This window comes from Mus caroli, unplaced genomic scaffold (assembly GCF_978045245.1).
Source record: "Mus caroli unplaced genomic scaffold, Mus_caroli_1 scaffold_6, whole genome shotgun sequence".
NCBI lineage: Eukaryota > Metazoa > Chordata > Mammalia > Rodentia > Muridae > Mus > Mus caroli.
The window spans coordinates 114332856-114356646 of NW_028227261.1; the positions used below are offsets into that span (position 1 = coordinate 114332856).

General features: G+C 44.7%; 1 protein-coding gene across 1 annotated transcript in view; it reads right to left on the bottom strand.

Annotated features, from left to right (window-relative positions):
• Aco1 (aconitase 1) overlaps positions 1-23791 on the bottom strand; it is a 58042-nt gene that overhangs the window by 12772 nt on the left and 21479 nt on the right. Inside the window, exons 4-14 of the mRNA XM_021159519.3 lie at positions 21357-21494; positions 10039-10108; positions 9753-9936; positions 9147-9286; positions 7781-7952; positions 6670-6770; positions 5532-5648; positions 4287-4446; positions 2906-3041; positions 2146-2230; positions 737-893 (exon numbers count right to left, since the gene is read on the bottom strand). Coding sequence (XP_021015178.1) covers positions 737-893; positions 2146-2230; positions 2906-3041; positions 4287-4446; positions 5532-5648; positions 6670-6770; positions 7781-7952; positions 9147-9286; positions 9753-9936; positions 10039-10108; positions 21357-21494 — 1460 coding nt within the window. The remainder of the gene's footprint in view (positions 1-736; positions 894-2145; positions 2231-2905; positions 3042-4286; positions 4447-5531; positions 5649-6669; positions 6771-7780; positions 7953-9146; positions 9287-9752; positions 9937-10038; positions 10109-21356; positions 21495-23791) is intronic.

Here is a 23791-nt window from a genome sequence, read left to right on the forward strand (position 1 = left end):
TAAAGTGAAAGCAACATCATTGACTATGAAAAGGACACTTGCTTACAGATATAAGAGCCGAGACAAGAGGGCAGAGCGATGCTGTGTCTGGCTGTGGCACACTGACGATGTGTACTGGGTGAGTCAGATTTCCCCCCAGCTCATGTCTCCCTGACAACACTGGGAATATTGATTTAGGGTCAAATACGTCTTAGTGAGTAGGGATAATTGAAAACGTAGAATCCAAAGCCATGGAGGGTCAACTGTAGCTAGAGTTCGATTTTCCAAATGGAAATCTAAGGGATGTCCGCCACACTGAATCTCCAAGGGGTGAGGATACAGAGAGAGCAAAAGCCCAGGGCAAAGCAGCACTTGGGACTGTGAGATTCTGAAACACCTGGAGCGTGCGCATATAGGGTGCGCAGTAATGGGAAGCCTGCCTCAGGAGGCCAGAGGAGGCAAGCCAAGGATCACTGAAGAATCCAGAATGGCAAATTGCTAATATGTTTGGGCTTTATGTTCTTTTTGCAATCAACCACCCCTAATAGAGTCTTGCTTCTTCTTCTGTCTTTTGTCTGTACCCAGAAGGACAGTGAAGAGACCTCTCTGTCTCATCTCTATAGAGTCTTTGCCTCCTTCTGCTTTCTGAGTCCTAGGATGAAAGATGCATGCCAGCATGCTCCCAACAGCAGCAACTTCCTTCCAGTCTATTTTTCAGTTCACTAGAAAGAGAGAGTCACTACCCCCCAAATCTTACCCAAAGGCTCTTTCTCGAAGTCAATCCTGATGGTGCCTGCAATCGCATATGCTATTACCAGAGGGGGGGATGCTAAGTAGTTGGCTCGTGTGTTAGGATGGACTCGGCCTTCAAAATTCCTATTCCCAGACAGAACTCCAACAGCTACGAGGTCTCCCTGTGTGAGGCAAGAGAACTATCAGCTCACAAGGAAGGCACCGCCTAGGCTTCTGTCAGGTCAGCACTCACATCATGTGGACAAAGACATCAGCCACCCTTCCCTCAGGTCTGCTACCGGGAGGAAGGCATGGAGGGGTATCCCAAAGGGAGATAGATGCTCCAGGTCACATGCAGGGAGCAGTGGGCAGTCATTTCTGTTCTTGAGAAAATACCAGATGGGTCAGCATATAACATAACTTTTGCTGCAGGAGTCTAAGACCAGGTTAGACTACCAAGAAAGGTCAAAGGGTGAAAGCTGAAAGAAGCTACAGTAATGGGTCCAACAGTGCTTTTCAACAGGGCTGTAGATCCTTGGGGCCAGAAGCCAAACCAACCGAGGCAGTTTATATAAGGGGATGTGTATGATCTGGAACCAAGCTTCAAATGACCAGTAACAAACACATTTAGAGCTCCTTGTCATTCAAGCCAGCATGGTCTGAGCCCTCGCCTATGTGTCAGGCACTGTGCTAAGCACTTCACTGTTATTAACATCATTTTCAGTGCAGGGACCCTCAAGACACCCCAATACCAAGTTCTCAGAACAAAGAACATTTATTTGCCCCAGAGGGTCACAGGGCAGGGAAGAAGAGACAAAGACAGGAGACAGAGGATGAAGGAGAGGGGGAGGGATATTTGTTGGGCTGTGTGTCGGGGAGCCCATGACAAAGGACTATCTCTGGATAGAGAGGCGATAGATGTGGCACAGGGAAATGGCAGTTTGCTAAGGTAAAGGGGGAAGCCCTGTGTTAGGATGAGTTGTTTAATTTTGGTTGCACATGATTAGGACAGGCAAAGGGGGATTTTGATTGTTGGACTTTAATACTTTGATAGCTAGACCTTGGTAGTCAGCCTCAGGGAGAGGAAGTGGCCAATTAAGGGAATAGATGGTTTTTAACAAGGCAGATGGAATGGGGCGAAGGGCAAGGCCTTCCCGAGCTGTGTTTGCCATGCTTGGTCTGGCGAGAGTCCCTCCGTTTAGCACTCTCTAAAACATATCATCTCCAATTTACAGTTGTGGAAACAAAGGCACAAACCAGCTAACTTAGTTGCCCAATGTTACACAGCTAGTGATTTCTCCTTCTTCATCTTACTTCTAAAGCATATTCTTCACCACATCCCAGTCCCAAGGACTGTCTTAAAACTTCGAGAATTTGCCACATGTTACATGAAGTCAGGCAAGAGGTCTGCAGAACACAGACCTCTGTAATTACCTGAGTGATTGCCTCTACCACAGGTTCAGGAAGGGGTCCACTGTTGCCGATGCAGGTCATGCAGCCGTAGCCCACCACGTCAAACCTAGGCATCAAAGCACAGGAAATGTCCGCTCAGTGAGCCCCTCTGCTGGAATACTCCCGGAGGCCACAGGTCATAAAGGAATGGGAGTGGAGTGAGTTTAAGACAGGATGCTACTGACATTTTAAAGCTTGTTAACACAGGAGTTGAATGATTCGGGATCTTGAAAAGCTTAAACCAGATGTGTCATTTAACGTCCCTATCTCCTATTATTGTGAGTTCCGCCAAACCTTTTGAATTTTGCAAAACACACGGGGAAAACAGATACTATCCAAACTAACACAGTAATGGGAGAAACCGTTTTGGCATCTAATCACTCATTTGCCTCAAGGACTAGAACGACTGCAGCCACTGAGTAACTACTTTTCATGCCAAAATGCAGACAATTGCACGGCCACGACCAACCAGCTTGCCGTTCATCTCAGTACAAATGACGAACGGCGCCCTCTTCTGGGGAAAGGAGGGAACATCACACGGAAGCCCAGGGTTCACTCTTGTATGTATGTATGATGGGCCCCATGGAGTTGGAGTGCTAGGGATTAAGTCTGTCTACCCTGTGATAAAATGCTATGAAAGTACACAGCACCAGGTAAGCTCAAACCGCTACCCACAGACACAGATGCCAGAGGACTTCCACAAAAGCTAAGGCACAAACAAGACAAACACCCTCTTCCTCACCCTAACTGGGACAGGTAAGGCATGACTCCACTCTCTCGAAGGTAGTAGGTGACCACTCCACTTCCAGGAGACAGGCTGGTTTTGATGTAAGGCTTCACACTCAGCCCCGCCTCTACAGCTTTCTTTGCTAACAATCCTGTGAAATGGTGAACAGAGACACAGCATGGGTGGCCTTTTGTTTATATGTTAAGAACACATTAGGAAAAAGTCTGTTTTTTTCCAGTTATACTTCTTGACCGGCAGATCAAAAGTTTACTACCCAGAGACAACTGATGCCTGCAGCAAGCCCAAATGAGTCACGGGAAGGAAGCAAGAGGGAGGACCTCTCGCTCCTTTTAACAAATACATGGTGGCACACATCTTTACTCCCAGCAACCAGGAGGCAGAACCTCTGTGAGGTTAGACCAACCTGGTGGACACTGCAAGTTCTCAAAAACCAAAAACAATCAACTAAACAAATAAAAGAAATCCAAGCCAGTTAGGAATATTTTATAAAATGGGTTTTTAAAGTTTGGAGGGAAAATTATCTAAAATTATCTGTTTGGATTTAGAAGAAAAATTGTAACTGGGAAGGCCTTTTCTGAGATACATGAACTGTGGACTGAATGACAGTGAATCCAGGCAGCCGACAACAGATCTAGAACACAGATATTGATAAAGCAGAAGATCAGAGGCCCTGGGCCCTGGACTGTGATGGGATAGCCTGTACTCTGACTCTAGAAGAATCACAGCTGTGGGGAAGACATGAGGCAAAGAGGTGTGGGAGCAGGGAGACAAGGCCACGGGGACTGCTGATGTTGCCTGAGAAAACTGGTTCATTCCAGGAAAGCACATGAAGTTAGGTGGCAAAGATGAACTCTAATGAGATTCCCCTTTGGCCCACTAAGAAAGAACTCTTGGCTCTGGTCTCTGGACCCAAGGGAGGCTCTCAAGGATGACCAAACCTCTGAACTAAGGAGTTCTTCTGGCACTGAACTCTGCATGTAACTATTAACTGCTTCTCAGCGTTGCACAACAGGCCGGGCGCATGGAGTTTGATCAGCTAGTGCCCTGTGCCCCAGTCCGGCTGCAACTGCCAGTGCACCAAGACAGTGCAAAGCTCACTGCCCGGGTGGGCCTTATGGGAACAAAGTCTATGACACAGCAACAGGTTCTGCTTCTATTTCTTTCTTTCTCAGGCAGACCCAGATTCTAAGTGTTAGCAGAAATCCTGCTTCCTCTGCTTCTCGCTCCTTATTTTCTGTGCTAAGCACAAAAGAAGGCTGTATACAGGATGACTTCTACTTCAAATATTTTCTATTGGATGCTATTTGTTGCACCGGAATTTTCTGGCCCAGTCAGTGTCTAGCTCTGTAAAGAGGCTGAAAGCGGATGTGCTCACCTGCTCCTAACATCACGGATGGATTGCTGGTGTTTGTGCAGCTAGTGATGGCAGCGATGACCACAGAGCCATGAGCGAGAGTGAATTCACTGTTATTATAGAGGAATGTCTTGCGGTCATTGTGACGGTCTGGGGCAACTTGGAAACCTTTAAATCCTTGCTGTGGGAAGGGAAGGTTGAAAATATTGCACGTAGTAAGAAAGAAATAGGACACACACAGTCTGCTATAAAGAGAAAAATATGTATGATCAGAACTTCTCACTTTGGAAGAACTTTGGTAATAATTTTAAGTGCCAACTGTTAACAGAACAAACACTTCTATGAGTAAACTTTGAAATAGCCCAGAAAATTTCACTTTTTAAAAATTCACGAAGGCAGTTGTGAGTCCTGAATCTTGCTCAGCAATGAAGTTAATACCAATTGCTTTCTTCCCTCCTCAAGACTGGGAGATTAAATTTATACACAGTTCAAAGTTAGCCTGCAAAGAGCCCTGATTCATTAGTGTGCAGTTCAGTGCGTATGGCCTGAGACTACTGATTCTGACCACATGGAAATTTGGAGATGATATTTACTAATAATTACTCTCATCAATAATGTAAGGCACAGCTGAACATCTGGTATAACTAACACTGATGCCTTGTGGCTAAGATCCATCCCAACCTCTCATTTGGGAGCCCCTCACTGAGCAGCAGACATGCTGGGAGCTTTGTGGGGTAATGGAATGATCATGATGCAAATCTTATGCTCAAAGGCACAGGTCAGTAAGGGAAACCACACATGCAACAATCTAAATGAAAGAAAAAGAAACCTCACCCAATGGGCTTCAGGCTGTGTGCTATGACGTTTCAGGTGAGGGAAAGATGACTTCCTGATAGGAGATGCTTGGGGCCATGCTACAGAGAAGGGTATCTGAGCAGAACTTTATGGAGTAAACAGGATGTCAAGAGATGGAGCAGAGGCATCCACACACAGGGGCAAGAACTAAAGTCCAGGGACCTAAACAGTGTGTGTGAATAGGGCCAACGACACTGTAGAAAATGGGTTTTCCTGTGAAAATGCATAAACGGGTTGTATTTATAGGCAGGCATGCGGTGCGGGGAGCTACAGGGCCCATAGCTAACATGAGAATCATGAAAGCGTTTAGGACAGAAAAGAAATGCCCTTGGCACAAGGCTTCAGGAAGACTCATAACAAGGTGCTGTGAAAGCCTGGACCTAAGACACAGGCAGAGTCCAGAGGCCCTACCTTGGCTCCAAGGCAGCTTTCAAAGTCCTTTTTCATCTCAGACACCGCGACTTTGTCCTGAGGTCTTTTTGGTCCACTGCAGCAAGGCACAACTGTTTTCAGATCTAACTCCACAACCTGTGCGCCCAAGCCAAAAGCAATCACAGACTTCACAAAGAGACAGCACAACCACACCCGAGCCCTTAGAACATCCCAACAACAAACAGCCAAATAAACATGCAGGCACGCTCCAAAACTAAGGAGCCAGCAATCCTCCTACCCTGTGCAAGAGTCATTTCCCAATAATAAGATGGGCACGGGAGTGGCATGGGCTGGCAGGACTCTTTGCAGCCTTAGACAGGGTGGACATAGGCTGCCTGCTCTCTGCCACTCCCTACTCTGTAGAGTAGCTCACATATGGCTTGCAAGCCGAGATGGGCTTTCTACTGAAGGATAGACCCAGAATCCATCACTGCAGAAAACAGTCTGACTACTCAATGAGTACTTTTTTCCCTTGATACATGAACACTGGGACCCCAAGTCTAGTTAGCTTTCTAATCTTGGATGCTTGGAAAAATATGGATTCAGTTTTTCCCCAGAAAATAAAGCAAATCACTGGATAAGCAGAACCACTGACATGGCCGTGCCTTCAGTTCTTTCTAGGACTGTAACAACGATGGCCTTGGCCTTTAAACAGCTCAGCTACCTTAACAAAGCCTGCCACGCAGAAGTGTCAATCAGTAGGCGGGAGGGGGCACCCAAGTCACAGAGGGTAGGTCAGCAGTCACGTTAAGAAGTCTCTTTGGAGCCGGGTGGTGGTGGCACACGCCTTTAATCCTAGCACTAGGGAGGCAGAGGCAGGCGGATTTCTGAGTTTGAGGCCAGCCTGGTCTACAAAGTGAGTTCCAGGACAGCCAGGGCTATACAGAGAAACCCTGTCTCAAAAAACTAAAAAAAAAAAAAAAAAAAAAAAAAGTCTCTCTGGTACGTTTACGTCCTTAACCTTCTCATTTTTCACCCTTTGCCACCCTGTCCTGTCCCTTATAATAACAACACAGAGACTGATGCCCCACAGTTGGACCACCCCTGAAAAAACAAAGACCACTGCAGTTGTGACCTCAGAAAGAAGAGCCGTGACAGCTGGTAGCTACTCTCATACCTGAGTGAAGTCTGGGTCTTGAGAGGCGTCGTTGAAATCTCGAAACATGCCTACAGCCTGAAGATACTTCTGAATGTGCTTGACTTTGCCTTCCTCACGACCTAAATGGCATTAGTAACAGATAAGCACGTTACTATTTCCTGGTGGGAGGCTATAAGCTGAGAGCCCGTCTGTAGCTCCGTGTGAACACACACCAATGGTTCTGCTCTCTCAGCCTCCAGGCCGCTTCTCATCAGCACTGCCTGCTACTCCTACCCAAGAGACGTGGACAGAACAGATCCTGGCTCTACGTACAGTGACAGTTCCTTATCAGGAGGATGCGCAGCCTGAGCCCACTGCCCAACTCCACCCACGCATCTGTCCTCAACTTGCCACAGACACTCTTAGCATGACTTTGTTGAAATAATTACCAACCACCTCATTCATACCTCTGGCTCGTAAGCACTTCGGTATGCCTGGCACTGTGTACTAAGGGATTCATATGAATTACTTCAAACTCTGATCCCATGAAACAAGTACTATTATGATTCTCATTTACTAATGAGGAAATGCTAGCTCAGGAAAGTTATGAGCTAAATTCTTTAAGGATTCTCTAAGGAATACAGCTAGGACAAGGCAGAACCAAGAATCTGAATTTGCATCTAAAGTCTTAGCCCCCAGTGCTGCATCTCCAGGAACACAAGCTTGAACCCACAGGTGCAAGCCAGTCACAGCCTTCAAGTCTCAATCTGCTACTCATCAGCCTTGGTTAATTACACGGCTCTGATTCTAAGTTTCCTCTCCTATTACTTGGGCAAGTAATCCATCAAGCTACCCTACCAATGTATGAAGGGCACCAAAAGGCACCCCAGAGACAACAGTTACCATCACTAAGATCTCTTGTGTCAATATAAAGAAATCCGCAGTTGAAAACCAGCACACACATCTGGGTTCTGTGGTACCTGAGAGAGGTTTTTCTCTTGGCCATTATAGCTCCATTTTACACCTCTTTAAATCTGATGACATACTGTCTCCACAGAGGAGAGTAAGTCTAATACAGGAGCATGGTGTGGGCAGAGGCGGAAGGCAGGGCTGTTATTCCCAGTGTCTCTGCCTTCAGCCCTTTACTTACCTGTCTGCAGCAGGTACGCGATGCTAACTTCATCAACCGGGAAGAAGGCTGCCGTCGCACCATACTCTGGGCACATATTGGCAATCGTAGCTCGGTCAGCAATGGACAGCTGAGCCACTCCTGGCCCGAAAAACTCCACAAATTTGCCCACAACTCCCACTTGTCGGAGGTGCTACACAGTGGAAACGATAGGAAAGTTTGAGGCTTGACAGCCTGTGTTTAAAACACAGAACTACTTCTTTGCAACACTCCCTAAAAGCAACAAGGCACATAGGACTGGGTCCCAGAACTGCAAAGGGACACCACTGAGGGATGGACGGGGGACGCTGTAGTTAGGAGTGCAATATCAGCATCAGCCTTGGTTTTGAGAAGGCCACTATGGTGTAAACATTAGGGGAACTGGGAAGGAGAGAGCGGGGACCCCACTGGTTTTCCATCAGTGCTCCTGTAAATCTGAGATTGTAGCAAACTTATTCTTTTTTTAAATTATCATTATTATATTTGAATATGAAGAGTGGTGTAGTTGCAAATTTATTCTTGTAGTTTTAATAAAAAAAGAAAAAAAATGGCAAAAAAATGTGAATAACACCAGGGTAAGTTGTTCCACATGAGAACCATCAGAATGAAGGACAGTGTTTGGGTAAATGATTTGTTTTTACACATCTAATGCCCACTTCTGGCTACCACACATCCCACAGACTGCCCATCTCCCGTCTTCCCCAGGAAGCCAGTGACAACAAGGGACAGTTGGCGAGTGCACAGGAAGCCCTTCGGTTACAGGCATTCTATGACACTCTTGGGGTGAGCCCTGCTATTCCATTTTAGAAAAATACTATGACAATTTGTGGTGTTTAAATAAATTCAATTCTAAAGTCTATAAAGATTAAACCAAAGAAAACCTTTTGGCTTTTTTTAGCACGGGGTCTATACAAATGGCTTCTAAAGTATATGACCAAGAAAAAAAAAAAGGTGTTTAAAATAAAGACCATGAAACCTTATTTGTATCTTATTTCTTATACAATCACAGTAGTTACGTAAATAATTTGTTTTTAAAGAGATAATGCACAATACTTGCTACCACAAATCATGTTCCATGGAAAAGTAAATGAATGCTGTTTGTAAAGCAAGTGAATTAAAAAAGGGGGGGGGCAGGTTCCTGCGTAAGTTTAAGAAAAAGCCCTAATACTTTCCAACTAGTAGATATATCTGTTACAATAAAGTAACTTAAAATCCAGGTGGGGCCAGAGAGACAGCTTGGTGGACAGAACTAAATCCCAAAGGTTATCTATCCTCTGTACTTCATGCATGCCTTGGCCTGATACACACACACATACACACACACACACACAGACACACGTATCATTACCTTGGTAATGGTGAGCACGATGTCCGTGGATGTTACCAGAGGGTGAGGCTTCCCCATCAGCTTGTAGCCAATCACCTGGGGAAGCACCATGCTGATGGGCTGACCCAGCATGACAGCTTCTGCTTCAATACCACCCACACCTGCAGTGAACAGCACAGCAGAAGAACGCTTTTATAGTCCGCACTGCCCCTCAGCTAGAGGCCAGAAGCCCAGCCTGCATGTCTACCTGGTAGAGAGCTGTAGTCCCCTGAGGAACACTCACTTTTCTCTATTCCCCAGGACCTGTGTCAACATCTCTTCAACACCACACTTAATAGAGAGTGGATTTAGGAGGCACCATTGTTAACAAATGCCTAGGTGATTTTTACTTATACAAATGTCCTGAAACTTAATTCAGCTTAGTTTTACAAATAGAAAGTAAATTTCACTTCTAGGTACTGAAAATATAGCAGCAGTAAATAGAACAGAGAAATCACCTTCCTCTGTGACCGTGCAAGCAAGGCAGTGAGGGAGGTGCATGCTCCAGACGACCGTGCACACACAGGCGGTAAGCGAGACGCATGCTCTGTAAGAGCGAACGTGATGGGAATGCGGGAGAAGACTCACCCCAGCCAAGAACTCCCAGACCGTCAATCATGGTAGTGTGTGAATCTGTGCCCACGAGGCTGTCTGGGTAGTAACATCCATCCTGATCAAACACTACTCTTGCCAGATACTCCAGGTTCACTTGGTGAATGATTCCCGAGCCAGGAGGAATTATCCTCATGTTGCAAAAGGCCTGGGAACCCCACTAGGGTTGAACAACAGGAAGACATTTTTACTCGGTCTGCACACCTCTCCTCATGTCCCACACACACAAAACCAAACAGAGAAACTGAATTCTGGCCCATACCTTTAGAAATTCAAATCGTTCTTTATTTCTTTCAAACTCCAGGTCTTGATTCTTCTGTAAACTGTCTGCCCTGTCAGAAAGGAAAGACTGGCTGTATAAACTGCAAGGCCTCGCATGTTACCCATCCAGCCTGCTGGTGATGATCAGTGAGACAGGTTTGAGGCTGGTACACAGTCCCCATCACCTGCTGGGAAACTGAGACAAGCTGCTAACGCATGTTACCTTTGACCTGGTGCACGTGCCTTCAGCATGGTGGAAATCCATTGAAAGTTAAGTCCCTAAGTCTGACTCTAGGGACAAATTCAAGACATGGATGCCAAGAGCAGCAGGGACATGCCTGCTTCTCCTCTCTCCACTGAGCCACATGTGGGGCCATGCTAATGTGTTCATGCTGGAGAAAGCAGAGAGCAATGGCCAGGCCCATTGCGATCAGAATCCACATCTCCTGTCTTTCTTTTTTTTTTTTGGTTTTTCGAGACAGGGTTTCTTTTTATAGCTCTGGCTGTCCTGGAGCTCACTTTGTAGACCAGGCTGGCCTCGAACTCAGAAATCCGCCTGCCTCTGCCTCCCGAGTGCTGGGATTAAAGGCGTGCGCCACCACGCCCGGCACCTCCTGTCTTTCATACTGGGGTTTATGTAGACGGCTGCTCTCCACGAACAACTGTAAACCCCAGGTCGCATGCAGAGGTTTATTCAGGGTCACTCAGGTAGACTAATCGCACTTCTGCATGTTTAGCACACAGAAGGCACTCACAGTCTGCATATGGACTATGAGGAAACACTAAGCAGCTGAGACCACTCATTATATAATCACTACCTATGATGACATTGCTATGACTACTATAATGACATCACTGGGAAACAGCTACGATTCTAACTGCTTGATTAATTTTCTCATTGAATCTCCAAAATGATATTTTGAGTTGAGCACTACTAACGTATGCGTTTCAAATGAGAATGAAGTTAAAGCTGCCGGGTGCCGTGCAGCTAGTAGGTGGTGAGATCTCGGCATCTGGATCGGTGTCCACACTCTTACCCCCACACCCACCCAACACTGTCCCTTGGATCTTACTGTCTCACCGTGTCCTCATCACAACCTGCAGAAGCAACACAGGGAGGAGGGAGGAGTTGTCATGGTCAGATGACTGGTCAATCATGAACTGTCATCTGAATCCCAGTGTGACTGTTTCCCAGACTCCACTTCACCCTCAGTCCTTCCTGTCACTCACCAATCAGCTACTGAGAACGCACAGGCTGCATCTTCCCTGCTCCGCAGGCTCAGGGCCTGGCAGGAAAGAGAAGGAGCCAAGCAAGGCTGGAGTGTTATTACTAACTCTGCACGTGTAACCCTGGATGTCACAGGAGTATGCAGAAAGGGCATGAACTCCGACCAGCAAAGCTTCCAGAAAGGAGGAAATGACATCAATCCAGGCAGAAAGATGAAGGGAGCCAGCCAGGGGAAATTACACAGATATTCTTGGGAAGAAGATGTGAAAAAAAGCTCCCTGGTGTCGACACTGATTGGCTGAGTAGAACCATTTGGTTGGACAGAGTTGGAATGTTGCAGACCCAGAGCTAAAATTATCTTAGGCGGCTATCATTAGTTCCTTCAACAGCTATGCATCACGCACCTCTGCTTCTGACCTAGCCTTTGGGATGTTTTAAGTTATTAACAGATCACTAACTTCTATCATTCGAAAAGCTAAGCATGTCAGACAACATCTATGATCATCATCAGAGGTCCTGATTTCTGAACCCTGCCTATCTGGTGTCCCTGCCAACATATATAGCAAACGCACTGGCTCACGAAGGTGTTTATATAACCACTTCCCCAGTGTAGCATACCATTCAGAGTCAACCCACGTCCACACTTCTAGGCCATGGGAATAAATATCATATTCCTTTTGAAGTTCGAGAGCTGTGTTTTTATAGATATAAACAGCCAGCATGTCCCCAAAACACATTTAGTGAATATAGTGACCTTGTTCCCACACTGTGACATGAATATTCTAATGAAATTAATTTCTGAGAGACAGCAGAGCAGGGGTCTATAAACTCTAGCTCCAGGGCTGAATTCAGCGCAATACTGTAGATGCTTCATCCCCAAAGAATGATTCTGTTTTAAAGATTGGGGATGGGTTATATGACAGAGATAGCATGTGGCTACCAAAGCCTGAAATATTTACTTCTCAACTTTGTAAAAACAAACAAACAAACAAAAAGGTATTGATCCTATTGAGAAACTGAATGCCTGAGCATTTACATGTTAGAGGAAGGCAGAGAAAGACATGGAGAAAGGAGAGGCCCAGCTGGAGCAGAACACGGCAGGACTCCAGTGCAGGCACCTACATCAGCAGGCCCTTTAGATACACGGCCCACTCCTCAGCTTCACCAGCTCCTGCTCCTCCTGAGGCTTCCAGGCCTCTGGCTCCTGCCTGCCTGTCTCTCCCTGCCCTGGTGCATGTGCATCGGGGACACCCTAATACTCTGCCCGCCTTCCTACATCTTCCTCCTCTATCTGTTCACAGCTCATCTACCAAAGCCTTTACCATCAATGTAGCCCCAGTTAGCGTCTCAGTCCATTAGACTCACTTCCATATCTCCACTAGTACTGAGTCTCCTACATGTGCACACCATTATCGGCCTGCCATATTCTAATACACTATAAATCCTTTGTTTTAAAAAGCCAATTCTTCAGCCTGACCTGAACCTTGCTTTTCCAGACCCTTCATATTCTCCAGTCCAACCTTAGGGTCACCACCATAAGAATCTCTGAAAATCCTACACGCTGTCCTCTCTTAGGATGATATTTTGGCTTTTCTCCCCCTTGGTCTGGGTGCTTCAGGATTCTGACCGAGTGGCCCTCTGGAGAGCCCTCTGGCTCCGTCAGGATTATCCGACCCTTCTCGGGTGTGACCACGCTTAGTAATTGCATTGAAGTCATATATTCATTAAACTTTCTCTTTGAAATTTACTGGCTTATTGGATAAATATGGGTACAACACCGGTCTGTTAAACGTATTTTGAAAAGAACAGCAGAGAAGGGATTCCAAATATTATTTCTACCAGTACAGGTGAGATTGTGACTCATTACATGGCTGGTGGCCTCTCTCCTGTGACACATGAGCACCCGCCTCTCTCCTGTGACACATGAGCACCCCTGGACTCTAGTCACCTCTCTGTTTTCTTAACTTTCAGCATCAGGAGGACGCTGCAGCTGAAACGTGGAATGAAGAGAATAGAATGCTTGCCCCTGAAGATGTTGGGCAAAATGACCACAGAGGTCTTCACAAAATGATTAAGAGCCAGAAATGCTCAGGCTAACAAGCTAACACCATGAAAGCAAAAGCAAAAGTGTGGCTCAGTGTGCCTTGCTGTGGTTACCAGAATGAACCAATAGACCTAGAATTCAAAAATTTGGAATTTATTTAATTTTACTACCACTCAAAACTTTCCTAAATTAGTCCGACCTAGTGAGCTCTTTGGTTTTTTTTGTTTGTTTGGGGGGGACAGGGTCTCGTGTAGACAACAGGCTCCAAGCTCCTCATCCTGCCTCAGCGCTCGAGGTCCTAAGATTACCAATGTGTCAACATGCCCCGCTCCAATCTAGAGAACTAATGAAGTCCCCGAATGGCCTCATAAACAGAAGTGATAACAATCTCCTTAATTATTTAATACAAATTAATGTTTGTAGTTCCTGAAACTTTCATGGAATAGAGCCTAGAAACTCACAAGTAATGTTCCCAGAGAAATAGCTTTCATACTCATGAAACCTAGTTATTAACTGTTGTGAAAAAACCAGGGAAAACCAGGGATGCTAGTGAGATAAACACAGGACACATGGCAGCAACATACTAGTTATGAGGAGAAGCATGGCCAGCCTCCCGAACTGACTCTTACACAAACTGACCTCTCCATACCTAGTGTGCATGCACTAGATTTGAATTTGTATGCAACATTCACCATTGCATCTTAAGTTTTCCTGATACCATTTACATTACGATCATGTAAATGAAAAAGGTCCATTTAAAAAAAAAAGAAGAAGAAAATAGTTGATGAAGGTCAACACTTAAAGGGAAGGGAAAAATCAAGAAGATAGCCCAGATGCATCCACAGTGTGAGCCCAGAGGCATCCACAGTGTGAGCCCAGAGGCATCCACAGTGTGAGCCCAGAGGCATCCACAGTGTGTGTGAGCCCAGAGGCATCCACAGTGTGAGCCCAGGGGCATCTACAGTGTGTGTGAGCCCAGAGGCACCCATAGTGTGAGCCCAGAGGCATCCACAGTGTGTGTGAGCCCAGAGGCATCCATGGTGTGAGCACTTGGGATCTGAGGGCAGCAGGGCAGCCGTGAAGAAGAAGGAGGTACAAGGAAATCAAGCTCTCAGCAGCTGCAAATCTCTTAAGACAGTGGTTCCCAAGCTTCATAAAACTGAAACCCTTTAATACAGTTCATGCTGTGGTGAAGCCCAAACCACAAAACCATTTCATTGCTACTTTGTAACTGTAATTTTGCTACTGTTATGAATCATAATGTAAATACCTGATATGCAGGACATCTGCAATGTGACCCCGTGAAAGGCTTGGTTGACCCCCAAAGGGGTTAAGACCCACAGGTTAAGAACCATTGCTTGCTCCTTATAAGGTGAAGTAGCTATCTGACTTTGTGAGGTGACTTTACTATTACTTGTGTGGTAGGACTTCAGAAAATCCTTACTCACGTAGGGTACTATTTGGTATTGTAACTTCTACTTTCCAAAACAGAGCCACTGAGCAGTGCTCTTGTAACTTAAACGGGGCTTGGGAGAGAGGCAGCACCTGAGAATGGTTCCGTATGGAACCCACTAACATCTCCAATGGGGGATTGGTTTTGTTTTCCTTTGGATCTTATCTGGTTTTGTGGGAGTATTTTTGAATGACCCTTTAAAATGATCAAATAATAGTCTCTTGTTGTAAAAATAAAGACGAGTTAAAACCCCAGAGGGGGATGTGTAGTGGGCTGGGATACCTTCTCTGGGTATCACTGCGATGTGTTGATTCATATACACAACTTAGATTCTGGCACACCGAACTACAACGTAAGTACATTCTGAGCGTTATTCATTAATGTAACTGTGGGACACCCAGCAATCCACTTCAGGGTATGCCATCATTTACTGTGCTGTTTCCTTTTGTGGGGCATTGAGAAGGGGTCTAGATTCTCATTTATAATAATGCTTTAATTGCTAGCTACCTTAGGATTATTACTGCTATGAAGAAGCACCATGACCAAGGCGACTTGAGAAGGCCAGGCTTTATTTCAGTTTGCACTTTCAGGTGTCAGTCTATCACCCAGGGAAGCCAAGGCAGAAACTCAAGAAGGGCAGGAACCTGGAGGCAGGAGCTGATACAGAGGCCATGGAGGGGTACCACTTATTGGCTTGCCTGTGGCTCGCTGGCCTGCTTTCTTACAGAACCCAGGACAACCAGCCCAGGGATGACCACATCCATAATGGGATGAGCCCCCCACCATGTCCATCATTAATTAAGAAGATGCTCCACAGGCTTGCCTGCAGCCAGACCGTATGGAAGCGTTTTCTCAGCTGAGGTTCCCTCCTCTCTGATGACTCCAGCTTGTGTCAAGGTGACAAAGAACTAGCCAGGGCACCCGCCAGGAGCTTCTTCTGAATTTCCAGTATTAGTCAGAAGTATGTTTTAATGCAGAAATCCCAGGACAAAGGACAGCAAACTGTCTTGTCTTTTTAAAGATTCACTTTATTTTTAGTTGTATATCTGTGTGCTTGTTGGTGCATGTGAATGCAGGTGCCCCCAGAAACCAAAGACGGGTGTCAGGTCCCCAGAGCTGGAGTTCCTGGTAGTGTTGAGCCTCCTACTGTAAGTGCTAGAAGCTAAACTTAGAAGAGCCATCTCTGCAGCCTCGAGGCACAGAAGCTTAGAAGGTACTGCTACATATTGCTTTCATCATTTCCAATTACAGTGCTATTAGCAGTGCACATAAATGTCTCCCTCATGACACTTTGATAATTAAGGTGTAATCTTAATTATACTGATAAAATAATATGATATTAGAAATATTTATTTCCACTGGATGGTTTTAGCTCCCTTGTCAAAGATCAAGTGACCATAGGTGTGTGGGTTCATCTCTGGGTCTTCAATTCTGTTCCATTGGTCTACTTGTCTGTCACTATACCAGTACCATGCAGTTTTTATCACAATTGCTCTGTAGTAGAGCTTTAGGTCCGGCATGGTGATTCCACCAGAGGTTCTTTTATCCTTGAGAAGAGTTTTTGCTATCCTAGGTTTTTTGTTATTCCAGATGAATCTGCTGATTGCCCTTTCTAATTCGTTGAAGAATTGAGTTGGAATTTTGATGGGGATTGCATTGAATCTGTAGATTGCTTTTGGCAAGATAGCCATTTTTACAATGTTGATCCTGCCAATCCATGAGCATGGGAGATCTTTCCATCTTCTGAGATCTTCTTTAATTTCTTTCTTCAGAGACTTGAAGTTCTTATCATACAGATCTTTCACTTCCTTAGTTAGAGTCATGCCAAGGTATTTTATATTATTTGTGACTATTGAGAAGGGTGTTGTTTCCCTAATTTCTTTCTCAGCCTGTTTATCCTTTGTGTACAGAAAGGCCATTGACTTGTTTGAGTTAATTTTATATCCAGCTACTTCACTGAAGCTGTTTATTGGGCTTAGGAGTTGTCTGGTGGAATTTTTAGGGTCACTTATATATACTATCATATCATCTGCAAAAAGTGATATTTTGACTTCTTCCTTTCCAATTTGTATCCTCTTGACTCCTTTTGTTGTCTAATTGCTCTGGCTAGGACTTCAAGTACAATGTTGAATAGGTAGGGCGAGAGTGGACAGCCTTGTCTAGTCCCTGATTTTAGAGGGATTGCTTCAAGCTTCTCACTATTTACTTTGATGTTGGCTACTGGTTTGCTCTAGATTGCTTTTATCATGTTTAGGTATGGGCCTTGAATTCCTGATCTTTCCAAGACTTTTATCATGAATGGGTGTTGGATTTTGTCAAATGCTTTCTCAGCATCTAATGGTGCTGGCACAACTGGCGGTTATCATGTAGAAAAATGCGAATCGATCCATTTCTATCTCCTTGTACTAAGGTCAAATGTAAGTGGATTAAGGAACTCCACATAAAACCAGAGACACTGAAACTTATAGAGGAGAAAGTAGGGAAAAGCCTCGAAGATATGGGTACAGGGGAAAATTCCTGAATAGAACAGCAATGGCTTGTACTGTAAGATCGAGAATCGATAAATGGGACCTCATAAAATTGCAAAGCTTCTGCAAAGCAAAAGACACCGTCAATAAGACAAAAAGGCCACCAACAGATTGGGAAAGGATCTTTACCTATCCCAAATCGGATAGGGGACTAATATCCAATATATATAAAGAACTCAAGAAGGTGGACTCCAGAAAAATCAAATAACCCCATTAAAAAATGGTGCTCAGAGCTGAACAAAGAATTCTCACCTGAGGAATGCCGAATGGCTGAGAAGCACCTGAAAAAATGTTCAACATCCTTAATCATCAGGGAAATGCAAATCAAAACAACACTGAGATTCCACTTCACTTCAGTCAGAATGGCTAAGATCAAAAATTCAGGTGACAGCAGATGCTGGCGAGGATGTGGAGAAAGAGGAACACTCCTCCATTGTTGGTAGGATTGCAAGCTTGTACAACCACTCTGGAAATCAGTCTGGCGGTTCCTCAGAAAATTGGACATAGTACTACCGGAGGATCCAGCAATACCTCTCCTGGGCATATATCCAGAAGATGTCCCAACCGGTAAGAAGGACACATGCTCCACTATGTTCATAGCAGCCTTATTTATAATAGCCAGAAGCTGGAAAGAACCCAGATGCCCCTCAACAGAGGAATGGATACAGAAAATGTGGTACATTTACACAATGGAGTACTACTCAGCTATTAAAAAAATGAATTTATGAAATTCCTAGGCAAATGGATGGACCTGGAGGGCATCATCTTGAGTGAGGTAACCCAATCACAAAGGAACTCGCACAATATGTACTCACTGATAAGTGGATATTAGCCCAGAAACTTAGGATACCCAAGATACAATTTGCTAAACGCATGAAACTCAAGAAGAACGAAAACCAAAGTGTAGACACTTTGCCCCTTCTTAGAAATGGGAACAAAACACCCATGGAAGGAGTTACAGAGACAAAATTTGGAGCTGTGACGAAAGGATGGACCATCTAGTGATTGCCATATGCAGGGATCCATCCCATAATCAGCTTCCAAACGCTGACACCATTGCATACACTAGCAAGATTTTGCTGAAAGGACCCAGATATAGCTGTCTCTTGTGAGACTATACCGGGGCCTAGCAAATACAGAAGTGGATGATCACAGTCAGCTATTAGATGGATCACACGGCCCCCAATGGAGGAGCTAGAGAAATTACCCAAGGAGCTAAAGGGAACTGCAACCCTATAGGTGGAACAACAATATGAACTAACCAGTACCCCGGAGCTCTTGTCTCTAGCTGCATATGTGTCAAAAGATGGCCTAGTCGGCCATCACTGCAAAGAGAGGCCCATTGGACTTGCAAACTTTATATGCCCTAGTACAGGGGAACCTCAGGGCCAAAAAGGGGGAGTGGGTGGGTAGGGGTTTGGGGGGTGGGTATGGGGGACTTTTGGGATAGCATTGAAAATGTAAACGAGGAAAATACCTAATAAAAAATAAATTAAAAAAAATATTTATTTCACTTTTTTATCACCAGCAAAACTGAAAAAGCTTTTGATACTGTTCAGCTCTTGAACAGTTTTTTTTTTTAAAACTGGAAATATATATTGTTCTTTACAAAATCATTTGCTGAGTCTTATATTCCTAAGTAGATTACATATTCCTTTTCTTTTCTGTTTTGTTTTGAGACACAGTCTAACCATGCAGCACTGGCTGGCCTGGTTATCCTGGTTATAACACGGAATTCCACCTGATCCTGTCTCCCAGGAGATCACAGTTGTTTACATACTAAGATATAACCTTTGCCACAGTTTTTGCAAATAATTTATTTCCTATTATTTTTAAAGGCACAATATCTATAGACATCTCCCTTATTTTCTTTCTTTAATTCTAAATTTAGAAAAGTCTTTCTAGTCAAACATTTGACACATCCAGAATTATAATTTCCTTATAATTAAAGTTACTGTATGTACCCAATGTATTTGAATTATGAAAGTACAAACTGCTACTCTTACTGCTTAAGAGGACGTGGGAAGTCCCTTGTCCACTCACAGATACTCATCCTGCTTCTGTCCGATGCAGGCTCCTCGGACCGACTGCTTCTCTATGTCTGAAGCAGCGTCCTATAACCTTACCTACCACAGCCGGACTGTAGTTTCCACCCTGATTTTTGACTGAACCGTATTGCTGGATCATTATCACTGTGGACAGAAGTGGCTCTGTAACTGCTGAGAGAGCTTTAAGGCACACTTTGGTTTTCCAGCCCCTCTCCCACGCCCCCAGTGTTTAAACTGCCTTCTTCTTTAGCCTGTGTGCCAAAGAAACACAAAGGGAATGGAGCTGTCACCAGGTGCCCCGCACATCAGCATCCCCAGCCTGCCCAGCCACTGTCACTTGAGGCAGAGCTGCCCAACCACCCTTGGGGGTTGGGTGGGTCAGCTCACCATCCTACCAACCTGCAAGCACGTCAGAAGAGCAATTCTCACTGCCTACTGCCATTGATACAGCAGTAGGTGATTTTTCATGTCTAACTCTGCATAAGAACTTTCATGGCTTGATGGTATAAACTCTGCCTTATGGAGAAAGAACAAATAGTAGTGTTTCCTCTCACCCCTTTCCTGCCTGTCCACACCATTTTGATTCAAAGGGCAGAGGCCATTAGTTTTTTCTTCTCAAGTTTAACTTTTTCAGGTGTTCCCAGATTCTCCTGCGGTATTGGAGATGCACAGTAATGTTTGCTATCTAGATGCCATCTAGTCCAAAGAATCATTCCCCAGTTCTAGCAAAGCCTTTTGAAGAATGAGAGCAAAGGCAGAACGTTCACTAACATGACAGCACAGGAGACTGCCATCACTACGTGACCTGTGAACACAGAACTTCAGTTACCCGAAAAACAGGTTAGGATTACAAATGCTACAGATAGTTTGCTTAAGATTTGCTCATTTCTTAAATGTTTATGATGTTATTAAGTTGCTAGTTTGCAACTGTAAAGTCATGTGTTCCAATTTCTTTGAAAAGCCATTTTACTACCTATATCTTGGGGGTAGAGAGAGATGAAAAGGAGATAACCAATCAGCTTCCAAGATTTAGTTTGTCCCCATCTCAAGGTACCTCAGTCATGCTAACTTAACTTCTCCTTTAACTTAGGGATATTTTGAGGTTAACCTTAGTTATGTTAAGTGTAGATTACACGCACAGCTCCATTCTAGTAAACCAGGCGACTCCAGACACCGAACTCCCATGGACTTGTGGGTCCACTCTAGTCAGAGTCCAGCAAGACGAACGCAACACAGGCTAGCTAATGAAGGATTTCTGACACATGGGGATTTAAACTGGCTATGAAAGATGGGATGGATTTTGGCAGGAGAGGATGAGGATCTATCCCAAGCAGGGGAGCTGAAGGGTAAGTCAAGCAGACACTATGGCAAGGCCCGGGTAGCCAGAGACACAACAGCTACTGGGACAAAGCAGGAACAAAGCTGCAGTGGATTCAGAGCAACCCAACTCCTCCAATGTCAGCCATGCGCTTGCACCGACAATCTCTCATGAGAAAACATACACGTGTGCTCTGAATCAGACTTCAAGCTATAGTCAAGCCACTAGATGCAGACCACTCCTATCCAAAGCAAACACAACATAACAGGGTTCACACAGTCCATCTCTCCCACTATCATTCACAGGCGAGTCAATTTCCTGGCAACACCTTACAGATACTCTTAAATACATATGCACATTTAAAAAATCCTTCATATACTTGTATGTATATGGGTATGTGTGGGCATGCATGTTCCATGGCCCTCACGTGTAGGTCAGAGGACATATCCATACATTAAAACTCCTTCTTATGTTTACTTATTTATATGTATATGGGTTTGTGTAGGCATGCATGTTGGTTCTCTTCTTCTCCTATGTGGGTCTCAAGGATGGAACTCAGGGCCTCCGTCTTGGCAGCGAGTACCCCAACCTGCTAGGCTATCACCAGCCCAACATGTATACAAACTTTTAAAAGCTATATATTCTAATATCTTGCACAAAGCAGAAACCCAAGGCACTCCTTCTAAGTTTTCTTCCTTACCTTCTGTTGAAATCAACCTGGATGGAATGGTCAATTACAAGGTCAGCGGGGCAGACAGGGTTAATTTTCTCCGGATTCCCTCCCAACTTCTTCACAGCATCTCGCATTGCTGCAAAATCCACCACAGCAGGCACACCCCTAAGGAAAGAAAGAAGAAAGCATGAAACAGCCATAAAGGTGTGCGACTGCATTCTGCAGGTTTGCCAGTGCTAATAACTGACAAGGGACCATCTCCTCAGAGGAGCTAACAATAGGTGACTTAGACAAGTGAAGCTCTGAGCATGTATTTCCTTGGGCAGAAATCACATAGGTGGCAAGTGGTATGAGTGAGCAGAACCTCCTTGTAGAACTTCATCATATATTATCTTAAACACAGGAACCATGGGAAAACTGGTATGTTTACCCTCAAGAACTCTACTAGAGTGACTGCTTCCCAGAGCACTCCTTCAACTTTAGACCACTCAAAGGAGTAGATATATACCTTGGAATAAGACTTACCAAAGAAGTGAAAGGTCTCTACAATCATAACTTCAAAACACCAAAGAAAGAATCCGAGGACCCTAAAAGATGGTCAGACTTCCATACTCATGGATTGGAAGAATCAGTGTTGTGAAAGTAGCTATATTACCGAATCATCTGCAGATTCAATGTAATTCTCATCAAAATTCCAATGCTATTCTTCACAGATACAGAAAAATACAACATTAAATCCACTCGGACACAAAAAACACCACAGGCTGTCAAAGCAACCCAGGGTGTCTTAGCGTCTTTCTCATTGCTGTGATAAATGGTGACAAACGCCACTTATTAAGGGAGAAAGGGATCAGTGAACTGCAACCCATGGCTCCTGGTACAGTCCTTCATGGGGAAGTCAAGGCAGGAGCCTGAGGCAGTTGATCAAGAAGAGAGCTAAGAACACATGGTCAACTCTCACACAGCAGTCCACTGATACAGTCTGGGATCCCTTGCCTAGGGAATGGCCCTACGCACAATTAAGACAGGTCTTCCCACATCAATGAATGCGATCAAGATAATCTGTCACAAACATTTTCAGAGACCTTCCTCCCAGGTGATTCTGTCAAGCTGACAACACTAACCACCACACTAAGCAAAAAGAATAACACTGGAGATTTTCTCATACTTGATTTAGAGGTTTGCACATATTAAAGGAAATAGCTTATAAAGTGAAGGGGCAGCCAACACAATGGGAGATGATCTTTGCTATTGATACAGCAGACAGAGAACTAACATCTAGAATATGTAAATATCTCAAAAACTAAACAAGCAAACAAGCCAATCAATAAAAAGACTAATGAAATGAAAAGACAGTTCCTAAAAGATAAAATACAAATGGCCAATATACACATAAAAATGTTTAGTTCCTCCCAAGCCACTAAAGAAAAGTGAATTTATTACATTGGGATTCCATTTTACTCTAATCAAAGTGGAAGTCATTAAGAAAATCATCAACACACACCGAGGACATGGACCAAAGGGAACTGCATACACTGTGGATGGGAATATACATTATATATATATACATCCACAAAGGCAGTCAGTACAGGGATTCCTTAAAAAGAAAAAATTACCTAAATGGTTTTGAGATGTTCCAAATAACCTGGTCATACCACTTCTGGGTATTTACCCTAGTCTCCAAGTCAACACATCACAGAGACACTGAACACTGGCGTTCACTGTGGCCCTGTAGCAGCAGCTAAGTTATGCAACCAACTAGGAAAGAGCAGTGGATAAAAACAGTATTATGGTGCACACAGTACAAATGATGTTAGCCCCAAAGAATAAAATTTAACCCTAAAAATTAAACCATGTGCAGTTAATGGAGATAATCTATAGAGTGAACCACGCCAGGCAGAAAGACAAATGTATGCTTCCCTCATTTGTGGCTCCTAAGTTTCACGCAGATGTCTAACGCTGTCTATATGTGTATTACATGAAAGTAGATGTGAAGCTGTGCAAGAGAGCAATGGGGCCTAAGGAGGGTGGGGGGAGGGAGGAGAAAAGGGGCAGCACAGATTTGAGGAGCAGCAGGCTGCAAGCCGAGTGCAAGCCAGGCCTCACGAAGCACCTCGTCTATCCCTGAGGTCGGTCGGCACAACTGTGTGCAGGCACAGCAGCCTGCACAGAGACTCTACACAACTGTGTGCAGGCACAGCAGCCTACACAAGAGACTCCACACAGCCCTCCTGCGTGCTGTCTTCTACCCTTCTCAGTGTGATCAGTCCTGAGGATGGTACCCCTGTCACTGGTGAGGCGGGGTGACTACTAGAGACATAGCAGGCTTCTCTTGTTCCAGGAGCCCCTTGCTTTCCTTTTATCTCCTGGTTTCTCAGAGACAAAGCATTTTTGCTACAGTAAAAACTTTCTTGGGAGGCAGACAAGGGAGGCAGAGAGGGTGGGAGTGGGGAAGAGAGAGA